At 32.9% G+C, this 21,910-nt stretch overlaps 3 protein-coding genes across 3 annotated transcripts; 2 read left to right on the top strand and 1 right to left on the bottom strand.

The window, feature by feature from the left end:
* Positions 1 to 621: 621 nt before the first annotated feature.
* LOC130648582 (uncharacterized) lies at positions 622 to 5,258 on the bottom strand. The gene is made up of 6 exons (XM_057454634.1): positions 5,204 to 5,258; positions 4,537 to 4,947; positions 4,149 to 4,199; positions 1,827 to 2,674; positions 1,201 to 1,482; positions 622 to 971 (listed from the first exon to the last, which is right to left on the bottom strand). The coding sequence occupies exons 1-6, from the start codon at positions 5,256 to 5,258 to the stop codon at positions 690 to 692; spliced, it is 1,929 nt and encodes a 642-aa protein (XP_057310617.1). The 3' UTR covers positions 622 to 689.
* A 14,019-nt stretch (positions 5,259 to 19,277) lies between these two features.
* On the top strand, positions 19,278 to 20,642 carry LOC130649018 (uncharacterized). Its single transcript, XM_057455207.1, has 2 exons — positions 19,278 to 19,912; positions 20,024 to 20,642. The coding sequence occupies exons 1-2, from the start codon at positions 19,662 to 19,664 to the stop codon at positions 20,406 to 20,408; spliced, it is 636 nt and encodes a 211-aa protein (XP_057311190.1). The 5' UTR covers positions 19,278 to 19,661; the 3' UTR covers positions 20,409 to 20,642.
* On the top strand, positions 20,462 to 21,223 carry LOC130648581 (uncharacterized). Its single transcript, XM_057454633.1, has one exon. The coding sequence runs from the start codon at positions 20,462 to 20,464 to the stop codon at positions 21,221 to 21,223; it is 762 nt and encodes a 253-aa protein (XP_057310616.1).
* The last annotated feature ends 687 nt before the right edge of the window (positions 21,224 to 21,910 follow it).

Below are 21,910 nucleotides of genomic sequence, written 5' to 3'. Positions count from 1 at the left end.
CAAAAAAGTATTAGAAACAAAAAAAGTACAGCTACATTTTTACAGTTGTAATACAGTCTTTACAAGCTCAAAGGATTTTGTGTATTAAAAGATTTACGGCAGCTATCGCAAATTGCCGGGTTCTTTCGATATTTTTGCAATAAATTTTAATAGATGACTAGAATTTTTTACATAGAATTTCGCAAATCGTTGCTCTTTAAAAATTTCGTTAATCACTAAAAAGTGAAACTGAAAAATTTCATAAACGTTCGAATTTAAAGAAGTTATACTAGCTAAAGTCTAAGTAAATGTGTATATACAATATAATATAAAAAAAATATATAGCATAGTTATATACAAATCACCCACGTTTTGTGAAAAACATCGAGAATAAAGAAAAACATACTTTGAACTTGCAACTCATAACATTCGCCTAAGGCTATAAAATACAACTTATAATAATTTAAAATAATTTAAAAAAAAAACTTTGAATCTTTTGTTTATATAAAAAAGTTTACTTATCAAACCACACATGATCAGGTCTTTTGACCTTGCACTTTCTATTTCGCATAAGAACAGGAAAACCGGTTACTATCCGGTTAGAAGAGAAAGTTTTAAAACCTTTAAAACCTTGTGGCACCATCCTCTTAGAAAATAAAATTTACCGGTTCAAATTATCGTCTCAAAAATTTATCGTCTCAAAAATGTTCTCATATACTGTACACTTTGTACCTTTTTGTAACATATTTATGAATTATGTTTTTCACTAATATTCTAACTTCAAAATCTACAAAATAATTTATTTCATGCGTCAGCACGAATCTATGTTCTTGATATGAGTCACCTTTAATAGAAAGTAAGGTAAAAGCATTTGAACCACAACAATGTCCACATTCTGTTTTCGTTTTGATGACAGCATTTTCCGTATGATTTGATCTTGTTTGCATTGTTTTTAATCTCCTAATAAAATTCTTCCAATGCCGACGATTTTTCTATGAAACATATAAACCCTGAGATATAACTCATAACAAAGATTCTTTCTTGCTAAAATATTTTACTTGTGGAAAGGTTTTTTGCTACACAAAAGGGTTTCTACAGCTTCTATTATTGGTCCAAGTATTTCACTTAGGATTACTAAGATGAGAAACAAAAAATCATTCATAAAGTTATCCAAAAAAAACTTTTTGCCAATATTGGAAAATTTTTTCACAACAGTCTTACCTTATTATTTAAGCACGAAGCAGCTACATCTTCCTTAAATTGCAATTCAAAATTTATCCGTCCATTCTTTTTAACGTCAATTGTAACCTGAAATAACGTCTTATTTTTCAGCAACGGCAATTCGATCGTTCCATTGTTAGGTCTTTGTGTTTTACCTTGAAGCCTAATGTTCATGCCTCGATGTATTTTGCCATTTTGAAAATCTTCATAAAGGGAGTAGTGTTGTTTGAGATATTCTGTTGTTGGGATGTTAACACTATCCGTAGAAAAGATGTACTCAACCTAATGATGAGGACAAATCAGACTAATAATATATATTATAAATATGATATCATTTTAAATAAATGATCTGATATACCAATACTTCAGCTGCGTCTTTGCGTCGTGACAGCCAAAGACGATTTCATTGTCTAGAATTTTCTACAAAAACGTCTAAACTACATCCCCTCAAGCTACGTTTTATTTTCAAAATTTTTGTTTACATTTTTAATTAGCCAACACTGGAGAGGCTATATCCTGTATAAATATTCGGAATGATAATAGTAATAATAACTAAGCTAGAAATTAACAAGTCAACACATTTTCTGATTTTATGGATTTTGAAATCATCAAGGATATATTCATACCTGTTTGATAGAAAGCTCAGTGTACCATCTTTTATTGATAAAGGGTAACATTTCGATAGACACGGGAAAAATTGAACGCAGTATTTGTTCGAGATTCAACTGCAATGTCAGCTTTACAACCCAAAAGCTTAAGTCTGCACCAATCATCAATTCAGTTTTCACATTCTTGATTTTTTCTCTCTCAAACGATATTGTTGAAATTCCTCTAAAAGCAGACAACCTGTTTTTATTGTACCATACTATACTCCATGTTGGATTAGAGATGTTTAATGTCTCAATAACTTTAATCTTGTAAGTTAAAATTGATTCAATTTCTCGAGGAAATGGCTTCAGTCGATGTGAAAGTTCAATATTTAACATATTTATTGATTGTCTGGATATTGAATGCATAACGGTAACTTCTTCACTTTCAGGCCACAATTTATAACGGAATGTTGTTCCACAAAGATCATAAACACCTTTCCCCGTAATAAACATACCATCCAAATTCCTTTCAATGTATACATCAACGTTACGCAAAGTTAAATGTTTATCAACTGCATACGTTTTAATTTTTCCAATTCTTGTTTTCAACAGCTGTATATATCCTGCTTTAGTAGAACAGTTTTTGTAGCAATAGCCGTTTATGAATCTTCCTTTTTGTTGTTCAATGACAAGGTTTTGTAACTGTTTGACGTTCTTTACATCTAAATTCTTGACAAGGTGTGACAAGAAGGTTTGTGTGTGAACGCATTTTGTTTCTTGACAATTTGGACCACCAGCTATAAATTTGTCCTTAAACAGAACCACTGGAGAAGAGGATAACGGAATGAAATTGCGGAGTATGCTTACTTTAAGAGATTTAGATCCTGTAGAGAAGATAACTTTTTTTAAATTATATCAAACAAAAAGAGGTTTTGTTATTAATGTGCAAGTGGCTACTCGATCTGTCGGATCAAACTCTTATTAACTAAAGCTTTCCAATAATCGGTACAAAATTTTCGAGTTGTTGATGCTTTGAAAGCACTTTGGGCAATTGTAAAACAATAAATGTTGAGACACATGAAATGATGTCTTTGAACTTGTGCCTGGGACCTGGATCACTTGTAAAGATCCCTGTATAAGGAAACTCTTCTGTCCCAAAAACACAGCGTCTAACTTTTAAGTGTTTATGTTATCTGTAAAAAATATATATGTAGGTGGGACAGTATAGAAAAATAAAAAATAGGCATAAAGGTAGTAAATTGCTGGTCAATTTTGGATGTCTCTTTTATCTTAATACACAAAACCAAACTTAAAAACCATACATGCATTAAAACTTAAATTTGGTTAAATTTTCTCCTCGGTAGATTACATTTTTTTATAGTTGGCATATCTGCAATGGGTCTGAACAACCTTTAATTATTATATATACTTGGGAAGGACGCAAAGTTCCCACGGCCTGTTTGACTACGCATAACTTTTGTTGGGTAAGTGATAAAGTGCAGAATTTTTTTTGACCTTTACTACCTTTCACTGGAGCATGTGATGATGAAAAATATTTATATATTTTGGGGGTATTGCATTTCCACAGGGTTAAATTTTTGTGAATCTTGAAAGCGCTGATATTAATATAGAAGAGGTAGAAAATCTTGTATTTGAGATAAAAAAAATTATTTCATGTATGTTGGTCACGAGGTGATTGCCAAATGTTTTGCTAGGGACAAATGTGACATCTAGCGATAAAGTACGATTTTATAGAAATAATACTTGAGGAGAATTACGTTAGTTCTAATCCCAATGACGTCATTATCTTGTTTTCCTCACCTCGAACATCTTTGAATACAGTTCTACATATGTACCAAGTTTAATGACAATCTCTAAATATTTCTGGAAACCTATCTTTTTATCTGTATCGTTAAAATAGCAAACTTTCTTGCAAATATGACGTCATTTTGATCCCAAAACATCATAAAAATACTTTTACTTATTATCAATTCATTATTTGGTGCACGGTCAATCAAGTCTATTAAGAATCAAGATTGCAGTATCAGTAAACGTAAGAAATTAAAGTATATTGGAAAATGGGGAAAGGAAATAAGGAAAAAGGGCCTATTTTAGGTATATGTGATGTCATTTCCGATCCCTGCGACGTCATAAAATAACTTTTCTGGAAATGGTTTTGTGTAAGGCATTCTAAACTGTACGCATTTGAGCGTAAGTAATTTGAGATTTATGACCTCCACCCTTAGGCTTACACGGGTCAAACACGCCAAAGTATAATAGGGTTGAGGATGCAATATTGGAATTATTTGTTTAAAAAAAAACCTTTGCGCATATCAGTACTCTTTATCAATTTCTTACCAACTTTGTAGTTTGTTAATTGACATGTTTGTTCCGTCGTTGTCTGCATACCTAAACGAAGCATTAGACAGGTTATACAACAGAGGAGAGGTGTTTGGTACTTTGCGTACTTACATGGGCGTTATGCAACTTTAATTTTATTTTAAACAATGATGCACATAACTTTTTTACAATTCTAATTCCCTGCTAGCGCCTTTTGGACACGTTTTCAAATTAATAATACATACGAAACAAAAAGTATTAGATAATGATCTTAGACTTTTATGCGGTTTTCCTTATTGCCCATTAACATATTTAAAGTACCATTAAACAAACTCTTATTGACAAGGACTGCTAATTAGAGCATTGATTTTATTAAATACTTAATTAAAGGAAATGTGATACTCACTCGGAATGTTCAAAATAAGACAACCTTCAAAAGGCAATGTCATGCAACTGGCTTCCAAAAGTCTCTTTGATAATTCGGGAATTACTTTTACTGCAGAATAACAAACTGAATTTTTGGCTCGTTCACAATCCTTTCTACATGTTTGCTGGACGAGGTACGCTTTTCCTTGTTTTTGACGACAAACAGGAAAAAAACGGCGACATAAAACCTGTTTGATGAAAGGGATACACGACACATACGGATGATTATCAAGCTTCACCATTATCTTCTGTAGATGACTCTCCAGTTGGTTTTGGTTATAACGTTTGCCAACATGAACAAGAATAGTTTTGTTGTTGTCATCATAATCAAGTTGATCACAAATCTTCCCCTTGTATTCCTCACACTGCTTCACATCCATCTGACAAATTGCTAAAATTATATCAATCATAAAACAATGATATATAGATTTACATTGTTAACTAGAACACATATATGTGTCAAGAAAAAGGTATTTTACAATATTGATGTAGAATGTGCCTAATGTTAACTTGTCAATATTCTACTGCGCTTTTTGAAAAAAGTATTGCTTGATTGAATAAATTGCAATATCCTTTTTGCATTGCCAAATTTTTCGTTAACTTAAGAAGATAACATGAATATCTATTTAGGATATAAAACATCATACCATTTACCAATAATCCATATAAGAAAAAGATCTTTGTCCAAATTGTAGTTGACATTCTAAGCAAAGCCAAACCTGCGATAAAAATCAAACCATGTTGAACGAAAACAGATAAATGTGCACTTTGAGATTTCAGTTTTTTCTTGTGCAATAACGGTTTTGGAAATCTCTCCTGCTAAGGTAACACACTCTTCACATGGTGTATTTTGCTTCTTGAAATAAAAAAACATTTAAATATACCGCTCCCATTTTTCCTATTCGACGTTTCGTTTCATTAAATATGTATTACATTAAATACTACATTAAATATGTATTTTTTAAACGTAAAACATTAAGACAGAGAAATTCAAAGTTAGATATTGTGATGTTTTCAGATATTTTCAATAAAACACTAGGTAACTGAAGGGACTAAACTGAACTTCCTTATTTAAAACATTCGCTAAACACCGCCGCACGATTTGAAGGATGTCTATTTAAAGTTATTGAACATCTTTGAGAAAAAAAAATCGTATACAACTTGACTCATATTTCTAAAACAAGAAAGTTTGGACGTCAAATGAGGGTAGGGGTGTAGTTGTCGTAACTTCCTTGTCGAAAATAAATAAATTTTTGTAGTATCACAACAGTTTTATAAATGCTTTCTATTTTCACGCTGTAGAATCTTCATCCCCCGCAATTATCAAAAATAGGGAAAAGGGACAAGCTTTTAGCTTACATATTTGAAAAACCTACACCTTTCCTTAACCAACGACCCGGCTAAATCAAGTTTTATTGAACCAAAATCAATGCGGTTTTCATACTAACTGCGTTTTGTATCCGCAGTGTATAAAATATTTACTAGATAGCCGGAGCATTACAACACGAGGGATTTTCAGTCATCGCAAATATTATGTGCATTTTTGCCATAAGGCACTGGCTGGGCAGTGAGTTTGAACAAAATATAGCTATCAATATTAAGAGCAGTGGTTAGCCCAAAGAAAAATCCACTTGACCTAAATATTCAGGAATTAGTAATTCGCCTGCCATTTTGAACAAAATGCAACTATCAACAAAAGAAAATTTATCTGTGAAAAGGGCACTCCCTCTCAGGAGGAAGACGTGTATAGTAAAGATACATATGCGCTGTACTTTTCAAAATTTAACATGACACAAAGTGCGTACATAATAAAAATAAAAAATGAAATAAAAAAATTAAGTCCTTCTGAAAGTTCAAAAGGTACGTTATGCATGACCTACCTAGCCAAGTCAGAGCAGATAAAAACAATTAGACTTTAATGTCCCTAGCAGGTATTTATACCCTCTATTTTTTATCCGAAAAAAAATAACGCAAACAGCATGACATTGAAGTTGATATTAAAATGATTTAATAGGTCTGCTCATTTAACACTTCCCTAAATACAAGAAAAGACGAATTGATTTAAATTGTCATGGCAATTCCAAAACAAATAAAATTTATTGAGCAAGAAGTAATTTTATTCCCCCGAAAAAACTTAAAAAATCTTAATCTGTTATTTGTTGATCCCCATACTTTATTCTGATCTGTGAATAGGTTAAGTTCATGACATGAAAAGAGACGAAACCAAGGCAATTAAGCCTAACAATGTTATTTAAAACAAATTAATTAATAAGGACACAGCATAAATTTAATTTGTCCTTAAATGGACGGCAGCAGGACACTGTAGTTTCTTTTTGTATTACCATGACTGCTAAGATATTTAAAAGCTCATCAATTTCCCATGTCAGTTTACAAAAATAGTTTCGACCTAGTGCCATTATGTGAACAATAATTTCGTAAGGTTCTATTGTTTGTATCTAAAGTCAACCTAGCAACTTTTCAACTTCCATGCCTTTTCGCACAAGTTTATATGATCTTAAAAGAAGTCACGGTATCAATTGAAAAGGTTTCCAAGAAGATGTCTATTTTGGCAAGATTTAATCACAAATCATAGCGATATCGAGAGGAAATTGCCTTTTCACAAAACAAACAAACATACTAAATATATATACTAATTATTTTTTACATTGTGTGTATGCCGCTATAATAAAACTATAAAGTCCTTAGTTTTTTACGGTAATGGTGGATAATAATGAAAACACCTACAATTTTGTTTGAAATTTCAATTTCTCTCTAAATTCTAGACAAAAAAAAAAAAAAAAAAAAAAGGAAAAAGGATTCACATTGGTAACAGTGCTTCCATTGCTAATTTTTCCAACAGTTGAGTGGTCATGTATAAACATAAGGAAATAATAATTCGAAAAAAACGTACTGTGTGGCAAATTACAGTAATTATATTCTTCGGGTCCGTAATTAAGCATTTTCCGCAATGCTATATATAGACACAGTACAAAAGGCATAATTATCCAGAGAATTGTAAGGTTGTGCCAATTAGTGAGACGTTTTCGTTATTGTTGTTTTTCATTGTTTCAGGTTTGTTTTTCAATTCAAATTAATCTGTTCTGACGCATTTCTTTACGAAAAAACAATTGCAAAAAGGCTTTTAAAATTACGCTTAAGGAATAAGTATACTATTTTAACCCAAAAAAGTTTGTTTTAGAGGGTTTTTATAAACAAAAAATTGATTTTTAATTCAATGTTTGTTTTAATCCTATTTTCATGCTTAGGGCTAAACAAAAAGGATCGATTCATACTGTTATAGTCCTTGGCTTCCCTCGAACGGGGATTGAACCCACTAACAATGGAGGTTAACCCTCTACCATAAGGCCACCAGTCGGTTAAGAGTCTCGAGTACTATAAATCTTTTCATATTTTCTTTAGATATAGAAATCAGTGTCAGCTTTGTTTATTTAACAGAGATATTTTAATGAGAGTGATTTTTGCGAAGTAATCTATAAAATCAACTCTTCTCATCTGCGAAATCATTATCGCGCGGATACATTACCAATCTGGGTGAGTATTAAACAAATAGTTCCCGTTTGCTTACGAGGAGTTAGTCAATGTACTAAAATAACTTCATGAACATGCTGAGAGAACGAGGCGTTGTATTATGCACAAGTTAATGTAAAAGTTTAAACTTAATGCAATGAAAACTAAACATTAATTATTTACAAAACCAAGCGCTGAATAACACCCACTAAGCTATCGATGCTAACAATAAAACAGATGTTGTTTGCTTTTTAGTGACTTAAATTGAAGTCAACATAGAGTGTGGTTAAAATGATCTCATGTATAAATAGAAAGAAAAACTTTCCCCGATTTAAGAAGCTAAAATTTCATAAATGTTACTACATAAACATAATCCGTTTCTCTCCTTTTCTAAGTATATTTAAGCAAGGTCTGAAAACTCCAATGCTGAAAGAAACATATTTGGACATTCTTTGGTGTAATATTTGATCAACATTTTTATGGTGTTTTTCGCCTTAAATTCACAACTACACCATAAAAATCTCCTTTGCATTGTTGCGTGTGTTAACACAGTTTTTGTTGTTCTTTTACTTAATTACACTGTATAAAAGATGTTCGTTTTTTGGATATCAACAGTTACCTTTTCACAAATCTCCCGCCTCAAGCAATTTGGAATACGTTTAGGCAATTAAGGGGGGAGGGGTCAATCTCATTCATTTTGGTAAAATGCTTTAAACTGATTGTAGAACAAATAAAATAAAGAATCAGTTATTGGAATTGCTACTTTTACTTCAATTCATCGCGGAATTACCAATATTTGAGGTATATCTATACTCCTGCTTGTGCAAGTGAAATTTTGAAAGTGACTCTATCAAAAACCTTATCGTACCACTAAATAGAGCAGGAGGTAATGCTAAAAGACGTTATTTTATGTTAAATTAAATTGCTGCTTTATTTTCATTGCTGCTAAACGATTAAAAATGACATTTTACCACCACCATTTTCGTGTTTAATGTTATATAAAAAATTCAACGGAATCTTTAAATGAAAGCTGTGTTAAAAAAGCTTATGGTTTTTTCATTTTATTTTTTTTCGCTAAACATGCTAAAACATGCGTATTTTGTCATTACTCAGCAAAATTGTGAATTTTTTCGTTTTCGAAAAAAAAATGATAATTTAATTCGAAACAGCTTTTGGTTCATAGATTGGGCCCAGTAGTCCAATGTTGGCCCGTAAAAATGAAAAAACTAAGATTATTTGGTATACTTGATGTCCTTTCTGCCATGTTAGGGTTACACAACATTTTCTTGCATTTGTTGTTTGCCCACTCTAACTTTTATTTTTATGGAAGTAAAATGGCGTGAGTGGTTAGGTAGAATAAAATATGTCTCATGTTTACAGGAAATAGTTAATCCCATCAAGCAAGTCTAAAAGTCACGTGATCTTCCTGATTAAGCATTACAACACACTATAAAAAAGATTCAGCCAATACAACGTGTTAAGGGTAGTTTCCACTAAAACAATATATTGTACACACCTAAGTGTACAGAATTGCATAACTTGCACAATATATTGTATACATATAATCACGACGTACGATATATTACTACTTCAAAATTCACATTTTTTTAAAGTCAAATCGGTATAAAATTGAAGAAACTAGCAGCAGGTTCTTATCAAAACAATTTTAAACAATCGAAAACCTCCTTTGTTTTTTACGCATCAAAATATTATCAAAACAAGTGCGAAGTATTTATATACTTCTTGTATATAATTATACACCTTGAATACCTGTTCCTGTAATTAACTTTACAATAAAAAATCGTAAGCTTTAAAGTCATAAAATATCAGACATCTTTCATACAATATATTGTACAAGAATTTACAATTGTGTACATTTAAGTGTGTGCAAAATATTGTAGCAATGGAATCTACCTTTTAATAAGGCTAATGATACCCTCGTGTTTTTGGGTACCATAAAATACAATATCATCTAAACAAATAGCCTAGCCAGTAAACTAATGCGCCAAAAGATTAGAAAAAACACAGTAAATATTAAAGAGCCTAGAACAACGTATGAACCCAACGAAACAAAGTTCCAGGAATTAATGACAAATTCAAAGTCTACAAGGACCTTGAATAATGAAGAAAATTATTTCCTAAAAGCTGGAGAGAACGTTACATAAGGTGAAGCGCTTACCTAGATAGTTGCCCACTGAGACGGTGAATCGAAGTGGAAAACCTACTTCTTATCCTGTGACTAAGAATTTATATGATCGAAAAAGGTAGTAACAACAACGTCGGCACATAAGTCTTATAACTATGTAAACAAAACTTACAATCAGATTAATTAATCGACAATTCCGCGACAAATAGTTATAAATAAACAATGAATCAGAGCTTGACTCCATCACCATGGTATTAGAAAATTGGCTAACAGTCTTGATTAAATGCCTTCTTGACAGAAATGCTCGTCTTTAATTTAGAGAACAACACTTTCCTGTTTTGAACGACTCTTTCTTTAAAGCGTACACTCCTAAAGGGGCGTCTATCACGTATCTGGATTCTACTAAGTTCTTAACAAACTGATTTGACTAAAAACAGGGCTATTTATAATTGAGCAATGTTTTTGCGTTTCCTTTTGCATTAACCGACCTTTTTTAAATTTAAAAACATTCAAATTTATGAAAGCCAATAGGCCAAGTGTTAATTTCTCTTAGTTGCCATAACAATTTAGAAACAACGTGAAATCGAATGGAAAGGTGGAGAACAAATGTGTGAAAACAAATTTTAAAAGCTGTAATTATATTTATAATTATCTGCATTATATAACAAAAGTTGGCCTTGAAACAAACGCCATTTTAATTAGCTAAAAATAAGCATATGCGGTAAGTTTGAAATTTGTTTCCTTATGTTGGCGGTGTTATCTTTTTAATTGAACTGATAACATAAGTCACATCTTCAATAAAAAATTAAGACACGCCTTGTTGATTTGACGTAGGTTGTTGATGGTATTATATTGGAATTTTCCGCTGATGTTGTAAACACATTTAATTTCTTAAACTTGTTCCGGATAATGCTTTAAAGAGATGTCTGACCTAAAATCTTCCTAGTAGATAATTTTACCCGGGAGGATGATATGGAGCACGAAGTGAAAGTTCCTTGTGATAGGAGGCTAAAACCCCTTCTAAAAATATTGAGACAAAGGCACTTATTTGGCAAACAGCATCAACGCGCGAATTCTTTGCAGCAAATAGTCTGCGAAATTGCTTTTAATCAGATGCGTTGGTTAGGTAGGCAGCGTTCAAATTGTGCTAGCCGTGCTTTTTTACTCGTCCGAGTTTCTAACACGTCAGGGCCCACCCCACAACTTAAGAACAAGTGATCAGGCTGATGTCAGCAATAATTAGTACATTTTCAGAGTTGGGATCTGTTCAAATAACCTAAGAGCCTAAGTCCCTTGCATTGTAAAGTAAACTTTGACAAGTTAAAATTGCTTGAATCTGGTAAAGAAATGGCCTATGGAACTACTTGTGGAAAAGAGCTTTAGTATTTCCCAACTTGTCTGACTATATTTTGCAAGGAATTGTAAATAAAAATACCGTTAAAAACGATCATATAGCTATGATAAAAAATGTTCTGAAAGAAAGGCATAAATAAAAAATCCAGTAATGTTCGTATGATGGAGGTCAATTTCAATAAAATATTCACGAGATACCAAAAAGGTATCTGCTTTAAAAAGGTGCCCGTGTTGTGAGTCTTAAAATACGTACCTGTCTTATACACTTCTAGAGGGGTCTAGAGCTGTCGGTCTGTTCAACTGTTTCACTAAACATTGTAAATCGGTAAACCTTTTATCATTATCTCTTACAAGCATTTAAGTACTGTTACTAATTCACTGAAGTAAGTAACATCTCAACGAGAAAATGAACTTGACAATGACCTCATGTGTTTAAGAATTAAATTATGGTATGTCTCAGCTAGTTGCATTGCGTTTTCTTGATGTGCCTTAATTTTAACGAGGGCAGCCTTTGCAAGAAATTTCTTTACATAGTGTTACATTCAAAATAAAGAAACGCATGCACTGTAAAGAGTGTTTTAGATACATGTATTCAAAAGTTCAGACGGAAGAAAAGTCAAGTAATTCAGGCCGGGGGTGGAGGGGAAGCCGTCTAACAACACCCTCCATATAATACCTATTGAACTGACAAATAATGATAATTTAGAAACTTGCAAAGAAAAAAACGAACAAAAAAAACAAAAACGAATTTATGTATTTTCAGGAAATATTTAAACTCAACTACGACTACTTTTAAATATGTTAATTAAGTACATTGTTTAATGAAATGGCCATACCTTGATATGTCTACTCTAAGCTTTATTGAAGATTAATCATTTTAATAATGAATCATTATGTTAAAAATTTCTATGACGAATTAAAATCACGTGACAAGTGACCTACTTATCAACAGTTAATTCTAAAATATCCACTGCTCCATCGGTGCTTCTATCACCTGGTAGTCTCTATACTTTTAAAACTCAAAATAGCTTGATATTAGGAGAGTTAATTCGTGCTTCTAGAATTAACAAAACACCCTAGATACGCACGACACCAAGAGAGATTGCTATCCTTCTAGCAGGGAGTTGTGACCTTCATATTGACACCAAGGCAACCAGATTTATTATAGCCATTATTTCATGCTTAAACGTATTAGTCAAGGCATGGCTTTATAATCCTAGCTGATCCTTTTTTAATAAATCTATTAATGTCCTGGTATAATGGCTTAAAGAGTTTGCCATGACGCAAGATAATCATAGGGTGCGTTCCCACGCCCAGGGATAAGATCGCATTAAAGGACAAGGTAAGCAGAAACTTACATGATTATAAATGAGATATTTACTTATAGTACGGTGAATAAAATATTTTAATTCCCCTAACTGATCGTGTACTTACAGACATTAAGTCTTGGGCCCACGAGCAACATTTTTCATCCACGCGCAGCTAATTTTAACCGGGGCCCAACCAATAGTTAAATTGTATACCAGAATTTTTGTGTTAAATTTCATAAAAAAGTCAATCCTATCATTTGACAGACAGTGGATAATCTTATCTTCAAAAATCTTAAGGCGTTCTAATTTGCCATTTGTCGTGAAAAAATTATTCCATGCTAAACATAAGTATTTTGTCATGACTCAGCAAAAAAAGTAAAAAAAAATAGCCAACTTTAGACGGTAAATTGAAGTGGAAATTCGATTTCTGATCCTGTGAAGTGACTTTAAAGCTAATCACAATCTTTAAGAACCACCATAGTTTTGTTTTCTCACCAGGGAATGTTGTAAAAAGACCCATTGAAGAAACGCTGGTAATTTCACATGCAAATGCCCTGTCGATGTGCAGTACCGAATTATTTAAATAAAAGATATAGGTTAAAGTATCCTGCACCTGCGTTAGTTTTAAACACAATTTGCAAAAAATGCGGGGTGATATAAAATCCGAATAAAGAACAAAACTAATGTATGACATCAAAACATTAGTAATAAATAAAGATAATAAGAGAGGTTATAAATATATTATAATAAGTGGATAATTCTTTACCGATAATAAACAAAGGAGAAAGTTAAGTTGAAGCATTTTATTGCTTTAACTAAACCTGATTACTTGTAAGCTTGCTTATATAGTGATGAAACGCCCAGATCAACTTAAATCCTTCTTTTTATTATGTCTTTGCTTTTAATATCCTTCTTCATCCCTTAGTTGTTCCTCAATTGCTGGTAGCTAATCACTAATCTTTTTACGTTTGTACATGCAACGATTTCCACTGTTTTTTCTCTGTCTTTATGTTAGGCGCCTGGAGCAGCATCCCACTGAGTCGAGACTCAACTCATAAACACAAGACGAGCCTTTATCCCACTCATTAACGTTTTTGCAAAACAACAACAAAACAACAACAACGACAACATAGACTCATAGTCTTTAATGTTAAAGAATCTAATGTAATTAAGTTCATCAACGAATCGTGAGTAGGCGAGAGCATCACGACCTTTCAGAGGTCAAGTGCACTTTTTTTATAAAAAATAGGTGTTCGGTCTGGATTTCTTAAACCTTAAAGGAATTTTTCTAAAAATTTAAAGGACCTGACTTATACCTCTATAATAGTTTTCACCGAGAGTCAGTTTATTACATTTACTTTTTAAAGGATATTTGAATGTAACAGTACTCAGAAGATAATCGCGAATCTGTTTGTGCTTCTGGCGAGAGAGGGAAAATTTTGAACATGGCAGCAAGGCACAATGAAATACTCAACCTGTTAAGTTTTAGGGTTAAATCATAGCATTTTGTTCCTCCAATGTTACTGCCAAAAAGACAGTTAACTTCCTTTTCGCAGGATACACAATATCAGTGAAAAAAAGAAAAAGAAACACACACACACACACCACAGATTGCACAATCCCAACCTGGTATATTTGAGATGAAGTAGCAGCACAAAGAACTTTACAGGGATGGTTTTTCTGTCTGAAGTCGTTAATTATAAGCAGTATACATGTATATCTAAATATGTATATCAAAAATGTAAGAAATCACTTTTTAAAATGTTGAACATATGATTAGAAACTCTTTGAAATTACAATGTACATATAGGCAGCCAATAGCATCTTCCCAAAGACTGTTATTACAGATGAAGATGGAGATAGCAAACAAAGGCGGTCAAAAAGTTTAATGTTTGACATTGGTAGTCTGTGCACTTACATTCCTACAGATATCATCTAAACTGTTGTAAGGCGCATGGATATTGCAAGCGGGCAATGTTGGTTTTCAGAAATTCTGATCAACGTTCTTGAAAACAGGAAGATAAGTACCGGTATTGCCTGTTATCAAGAAAAAGGTAGCTTTAAAATGTTGCAGAGTATATGTAAAATGTAAAAAAAATAAAAAAAAATAAAAATGCATTGAAAATAAAAACGACAAGTTTTATTGAATTAAAGCATTAGTTGTACCTACAATTTGCAGCAAAGTCATTAAAGTATCAGAGCCTACCTATTAAAACTGTTTTTTTTGCTGATTTTCATTAATCGCCATGGGTGCTTATATAAATTTTAAGCTATTAAGCTGGGGTCTATTTAGAATGTTGGTAATCCAAAATCAACTTTGGATTCCATATTTAGATTTGGTAGGTAAAACCATCAGAAATGTAAACAAACAAACGAACAAACAAACGAACAAGCTCCACTTTCTTCCAAAAAATCAAACAAGCTCATTAATATTTGTTAAGTTAAATTTCACTTAGGTTTTGTTACTTCATTACAAAGTATATTTATCCTTAATTTTTTGACGCAGGTAAAAAGTTAAAGTCAATGAAAACCAAAGAGAACATATGAAAGTTTCTTAAAAAACAAGGTTGTCAAAAGATGCAACACTAACCTTTACAAAACTTTAACACTGTTTTTTTTTAAAAAAAGCCGTATTCCGTCTGTCAGAAATAGCAGCTCTATTTTGGAGTTTTTGCAAAACACTGTGTTTACCGACTTTGTTTTGGTTGCGCGCAGCTCTATTTCAGAATGCCCATCGAGCCCGTTTTTTCCCGGCTTTGTTTCGACTCCTCGCGCGTAGTAGACCAATCACGAAGCTCGATTTTTGCTAATAATCAATCCACGTTCTTCGCGGTCTCAACATGTCGACGTTAAAAACCTGCTACAATTTTGTTTCGGAAGTGATGGTGTGAAGTTTGTAGATCCCCTGTTGGCGTTTTTCTCTTCTAAATGCTCTGTATATATATAGAATTATTTATTGATTATTTTCCCCACACACAAATTTTGGACACAAATATTACAATTTTAGCTATGAACGTAGATCTTGACAGGTCCTAAAAAGACAGTAAGCTGGCTAGCCTTATTATTAAATTTAGTATAAGAGCATCTTTGTCAACATTATTCTTTTTTTATTTTTCCCAATCTGATTCTTACTACCCTACCCTACTTCTGGCTAAAAAATGAAGTTTGGCTGCTACACCTTTTACTGTAATAAAAACTTTGGCAAAAGTCTGAAGTTTAGCGATGTAACCGTATTTTGTCTGTCTCTGCGCGGACCCCTGAGTTAGAAAGATGTGATACGGAAACACGAATATCGAATGCGATATATTTTTATCCGCTTTGTTGCAATGGGTAAATTTAAAGGACGGTCGAACACGTAGATTTTAATAATAGCATTATTCTATCTGTCTGTTTAAAATAGTAGCTCAAATTTCTGTAAAAAAAGAAACCAGGAGGAGGGAGGGGTATCAATTGCCGACTTTGCTCACAAGCTACAAATGCAACATACTTTTACTGAGTCTGTTTAGACCGCTCGCGCGTAGTAACCCAAAAACGAAAGTCGATTTTTTAACGAATTGAACCAGGCTCCTTACAACCTCGACATGCCGAAGATCAAAAACATCAACGGTCCAATGCTTGCGACATGACTTACCATACTCAAATATGGTCCAACAGTCCATTTAGAATTTTCTGCTTACCACACGCAGTTATTTTTATTTCAGTTTTACAAATAATTTGTAAAATCTAATTTTACTTGCTCCAATTATAGATTTTTAATGCCAGTATATACTACCGTGTTTCCAACACTTCGAATAATCATCCATAGCACACAGAAAAAAAGTCCTATATTCAGATTTGGACAAGTGGCACGATTGGCGTACGTAACAAGAGTGTAAGTTATATTGCAGGATTACAATCACTGAATGTAAATAATGTTAATAATTAATTTCGATTGGTTGGGAATGAATTGGATTGGGTTGGGTTGGGGAGCACCACACCTATCCGACGATGTTTTGTCTACTATTAATGTTGATGACATTGACCCTTCCCTAAAAAAAAAAAAATAATAATTACAAAGACAATCGTACTGACTGACATTAGATTTTAGACTCAATATTTTTTTTTAAAACAATACAGCACGAGTGAATTGTTTTAGAGTGAATTGTTTTAGAGTGAATTGTTTTAGGGTGAATTGTTTTAGAGTGAATAATGTATTGATTTGATACATAGGGGCTTCCTTATCCTTTTACTATTGTAGGTGGCTTAGGCCAACTGTATCGGAGAGATTGATCAAGATGAGTGCATAAGCGTGCTTGATGAATGTAAATATTAATCTCTGTGTGTCTGTAACAAGCAAAGTGGATGTGTTCATTTTCCTTTGATGTTGTCAAAAAATACATGTCTAATATGTTAAATTTTCCGACGTTACGGCGCGACGTCAATAACACTACTTTAACGTCAACATGCTATATTAAATTAATGAATTTTTTACCGCGAATTTTTTACCGCGTGGGTAACTAGGGGCCACCTAGGACCAATTTGGGTAAGTTTCTCAGATTTGGGTCCCCAAATGCGTTTCGGAAGGGGCTGGTTGATGACGTCATCAAAAAATCTTCACACTTCAATTCTCTGCAACCGTTTATCAAAGATGATAATGATCCTATACATTTTCTTGATCAGCGTTTTAAGATCTATACGATGAAGGCAACGGGTATAGAAATTTCTTAAAATAATATTCTTGCATATTTCTTTGTTTTTGCTGACGTCAGCAAAATTTTTAGACCCTTATATCTCCTTAGGTGTTTGTCCAAAACAAATGATCCTATATATTATTTTATTCAGCTATTCAAGCTCTACACAATAGAGGCAACAAGTAAACAAATTTCCAAGAAAAAATATTTTGTCTCTTGACAGGTCCTTGCTGACGTCATCAAAATTTAAATAACGGTTTTTTTTACTGTTATCCTGTCTAAGTGGATTTCTCCACAGGCCTTATCGACTAATAGTAAATATTTTTTTATTTTATATACGACTGCTGAATTAGTTCTGGTTTGTGCTGAACTATAATCTAGTTCTTAATTAAAAATGATTTCCTAACAAATATTATTTTTTTTATAAACTATTTCCCTATTCAGTGTAGAGATACATAGGGTACATCTTGCCTCTAAACTTTTGCCAAGATTAATTGCAAGTGGATCAGACAGGCTGAAAACATTATTTATTATGACAAGAAAATGTTGGTAAGGCATGCCCTCATTATATATGATGTAACTATCTGCAGAAAGGTGGCCTTTGATTAGTTAAAAGACGGCTTAAAAGCTTTGGATTTTTAAAATGTCTTGAGTTGTTATCCAAAATTGTTTTAAAAGACCACTTGGTTTCCTGGGAAATTAGTTGAACCTAAAAATTTTGATTCCAATTTAAAGGAAGAAGGAAAAAAGACGAAAACTTGTTTACTGAATTTCATTAAATTTCATTAAAAATAGTGGCAAACTTGCCGACATTTTAAACTTTATTGCAGGTGTTGGTGCTAACTAAACTTGGAAAAATAGTATTAAGGATAATATTTTTTGTAATTTTGAGTCTTTGGCATAATTTCCTGATATTTTTTAAAAAAGAATCAAAAATACTTATTGTTAAGAGGGATAAAATGAAGAAAAATTTTCTTTATCTTTTAGTGTTTTCAATAGTGTGCTTGAAGTTTAAAATTCCTTAAATATATTTAATCTGTATAATAATTAAAGAGAGTTATGCAGAACGAATAAAAAATTGCATCCCTACATATAACATAGGAAACATTCACACTTTAATAATCTATACAAATATATTATTATTTATCATCTATACCTTTTTAATTTATTTCTTTATTTTTTCGTTTTTATCCTGTTATGTTATGTTATCCTGTTGTCTGTTTAACAATAACTAGACCCAAAGTTCTGCGAAAACACTTTACCTTTAATTTGAAATAAAATATTCATGAGTTATTAATTGTTCATAACGTTTAAGTGGGTGTAACCATGATTCTTGAAGGTAAAAGCAAAGGTCTTTGATTTGCTTTTTCTTGAAATAAAATTTTCTGTCGCAACGGTATATATTTTTGTCGAACACTCCCCTCCATCTTGTCGAAATTGTGCGAAAAAAAGTTTGTTGCGACAATTACATCTTTTGGTACAAAACTTTGCTTTTTTAACGCAGAAAGTGAGGAAATATCAAGTTATTGATCCATCATGCTTAAAAATAGATAAATCTGTCATGAAACAGCTATTGTGACACAAAATATGCTATATTTTTGGAACCACGTGTTGTTTTGAGTAAAAAAAGCAAAGTTTTTTAGAGCTGAATAAGAGCTTCGCAATCCTATTTTTTTCAACGAACAAAAACTTTACTAAGGGTAGTGTTCGACAAAATGAACTGGAAGGGTGAATTTTTGTATAAAATTTTGTTCGCAGAGGGGATATTTTAAATATACTGAGATGTGTCTCAGGCAGGGCCCGAGGCGACGGGCGGGCCACCCAGGCCGTGGCCCGACCACTTTTTTGCAAAGTAATAATTTTTTTTAGCTAGAACATTCTGATTTGAGAGTTCTTGTTCCAAATAAATTAGCATTACATTAACGGTCTTTCTGTATAATTAAAATAAACAATTGAACTATAACAAAGGCAAAACTTTTCTTTTTTACCTTTTCCATTACTATGAAATATGAAGACATTACATTGCGCATTGATTGTGAAAAAGTGAAAACACGCAACTGAGTATTTAAAAACACACGAGATTATTTTCTGCATAAAAATGAATCAAAATAAGTTGACAAAGTATTTTAAAAATTCTAAAGATGATACTAACAAAACTACTACAAATCAAACATCTATCAACGTACATAATGTAAACGAAGTATCAGAGACAAAAATTGAAATAACTACCGATAAACCTTTCCATCCTCCTGCTACTTATCCATTTCCTAAGAAAAAATATGGCACCAGAGAACGAAGCTTCCAAGCACATTGGACTAAAGATTTTCCTTGGTTACACTATGCTGAAAAGTAAGCGTCTTTTTATTTTTTCATATTATAAATTAAACGGACTATCATTTCAATCATAAATTTTATATTTTTGATAATGCATCCAACTAAATATCTTTTTTATTGTTTTAGCGCACATGCTGTGGTGTGTTTCTATTGCCATACGCAAGAAAAGCGTGGAAACTTGAAGGATCAAACAAACAAGGACACAGCCTTCACCTCAAAAGGATTTTCAAATTGGAAGAATGCTCTTGATAGTTTCCGAGGTCATCAAAGCTCATCATGCCACAAAACCGCTTCCTCGTACCACTTGGTTCTACCACACTGTGCAGACGTTGGCGAGTTAATGGACAACATTCTCACCGACCAGAGACAGGTTGAACGAAAGTACCTCCTTGATGTCATTAGATGTTTACGCTACCTTGGCCGACAAGGCATTGCTCTTCAAGGAGACGATAACAATGACAACTTCACCCAACTTCTTTATCTCCTCGGAAGTTGTGGAACGAGAGTTTAAATGAGAAGCTAGACGCTGGAACGAAGTCGAGGATTAATGGGTGTAAAAAGCAGATGGAGTCATTTTCATTCTATTTTGGTCTGAATCTAGGACGCAAGCTTTATGCTCACACAGATAATCTGTCCATAACACTTCAGAAAGAAAAAATGTCAGCAATCAGCGGTAAAGAATTGGCTGAACTTACGAACAAGACGATGCAAGGCATGAGAAACGAGAGAGACTTTAATATATTCTACGAGACAGTCACCAAGTCAGCAAGTTCGATGGATTTCGTTTCTTCGCCAACAGCACCAAGAAAACGCAAAAGACCAAAGTACGACATCTTGGAATTTGTGGAAGGAAATCCAAGCAGCACTGGAGAAGCCTACTATCCAGAAACTGCTCATGCCCACTATAAGGCCATCTATTTCGAAGCAATTGACGTAATTGTCAGCGCCATCAAAGAGAGGTTTGAGCAACCTGCCTTCAAAGTATTTACAGAAGTGGAACAACTGTTGTTGAAGTCAATAAGTAAAACGCCAGCCGAAGAAGAAATGAAGACCGTTAATGCAAGTTTCTGTGATGACTTTGACGATCAATCGTTGTTGTGTGAATTGGAGTTGCTACCAACTATCTTTCGTGAATCCAGTCCTGTCAACTTCAGCGATGTTGTAGATGTTGTACAGTCGCTATCAACCGAAAAACGAAAATTGATAAAAAATGTCGTCATCATCATACGATTGGTTTTAACAATGGGAGCTACATCCGCTACTCCGGAACGATCATTTTCTACGATGAGACGGTTGAAAACCTGGATACGTTCTAGCATGAATTAGAAAAGGTTCAACGATTTGTCATTGTTGAACGTACACAAGGAAATCTTAGATAAGATTTCTTTAATAGATATTGCCAATGAGTTTGTAAGGGCTCATTTATCTAGGCAAAATGTTTTTGGTATTTTTACAGAAAGCGATTTGTAACGTTTTTATTACTTTTTATGAAAAATGTAAAATAGATTTTTATTGATATTCTGTGAGAAAAAATAATTATTCCTCTGCAAAGAGTTTATTTTGACATACATTTCTGCTGTAGCTTATAGCTAAAGATGCTTGTTTTAGCCAATCTGAAGGGTCTTTATAGTAAAAATTTTCTCGGGCCGTCGGCGCCAACCAAGGTGCCGCCTCCTTAGTCACTATATTATGTGGACCGACCACTTTACAAATCGCGCCGCGGGCGCTGTCAGGGGGTTACCGTATCCTTAAGAGTTCATTGTCGATCTTATCAACCGCATGTACAAATACGATAACATTGCCAGGATGCTGTCGATGCAGCATTTTAAACTGTAATGATTGATAAAAAGAAATTAAACTGTTTTGCGGATTTTTTTCGGCTACCACTTTTTTTACTCATCAATAAACTGAGCATAACATTTTGGTAACTTCCTAAAGTAAAAGTAAACTCCCTAATAGTAATAGTAAGTAAGAGGCAACTTCCTTACTACATTCCCGACTAAATAAAGCTGT

This window comes from Hydractinia symbiolongicarpus, chromosome 7 (assembly GCF_029227915.1).
Source record: "Hydractinia symbiolongicarpus strain clone_291-10 chromosome 7, HSymV2.1, whole genome shotgun sequence".
NCBI classification, from domain to species: Eukaryota; Metazoa; Cnidaria; class Hydrozoa; order Anthoathecata; family Hydractiniidae; genus Hydractinia; species Hydractinia symbiolongicarpus.
Note: the sequence above shows the minus strand (reverse complement) of the source record. Positions and strands in the feature narration are given on the sequence as shown.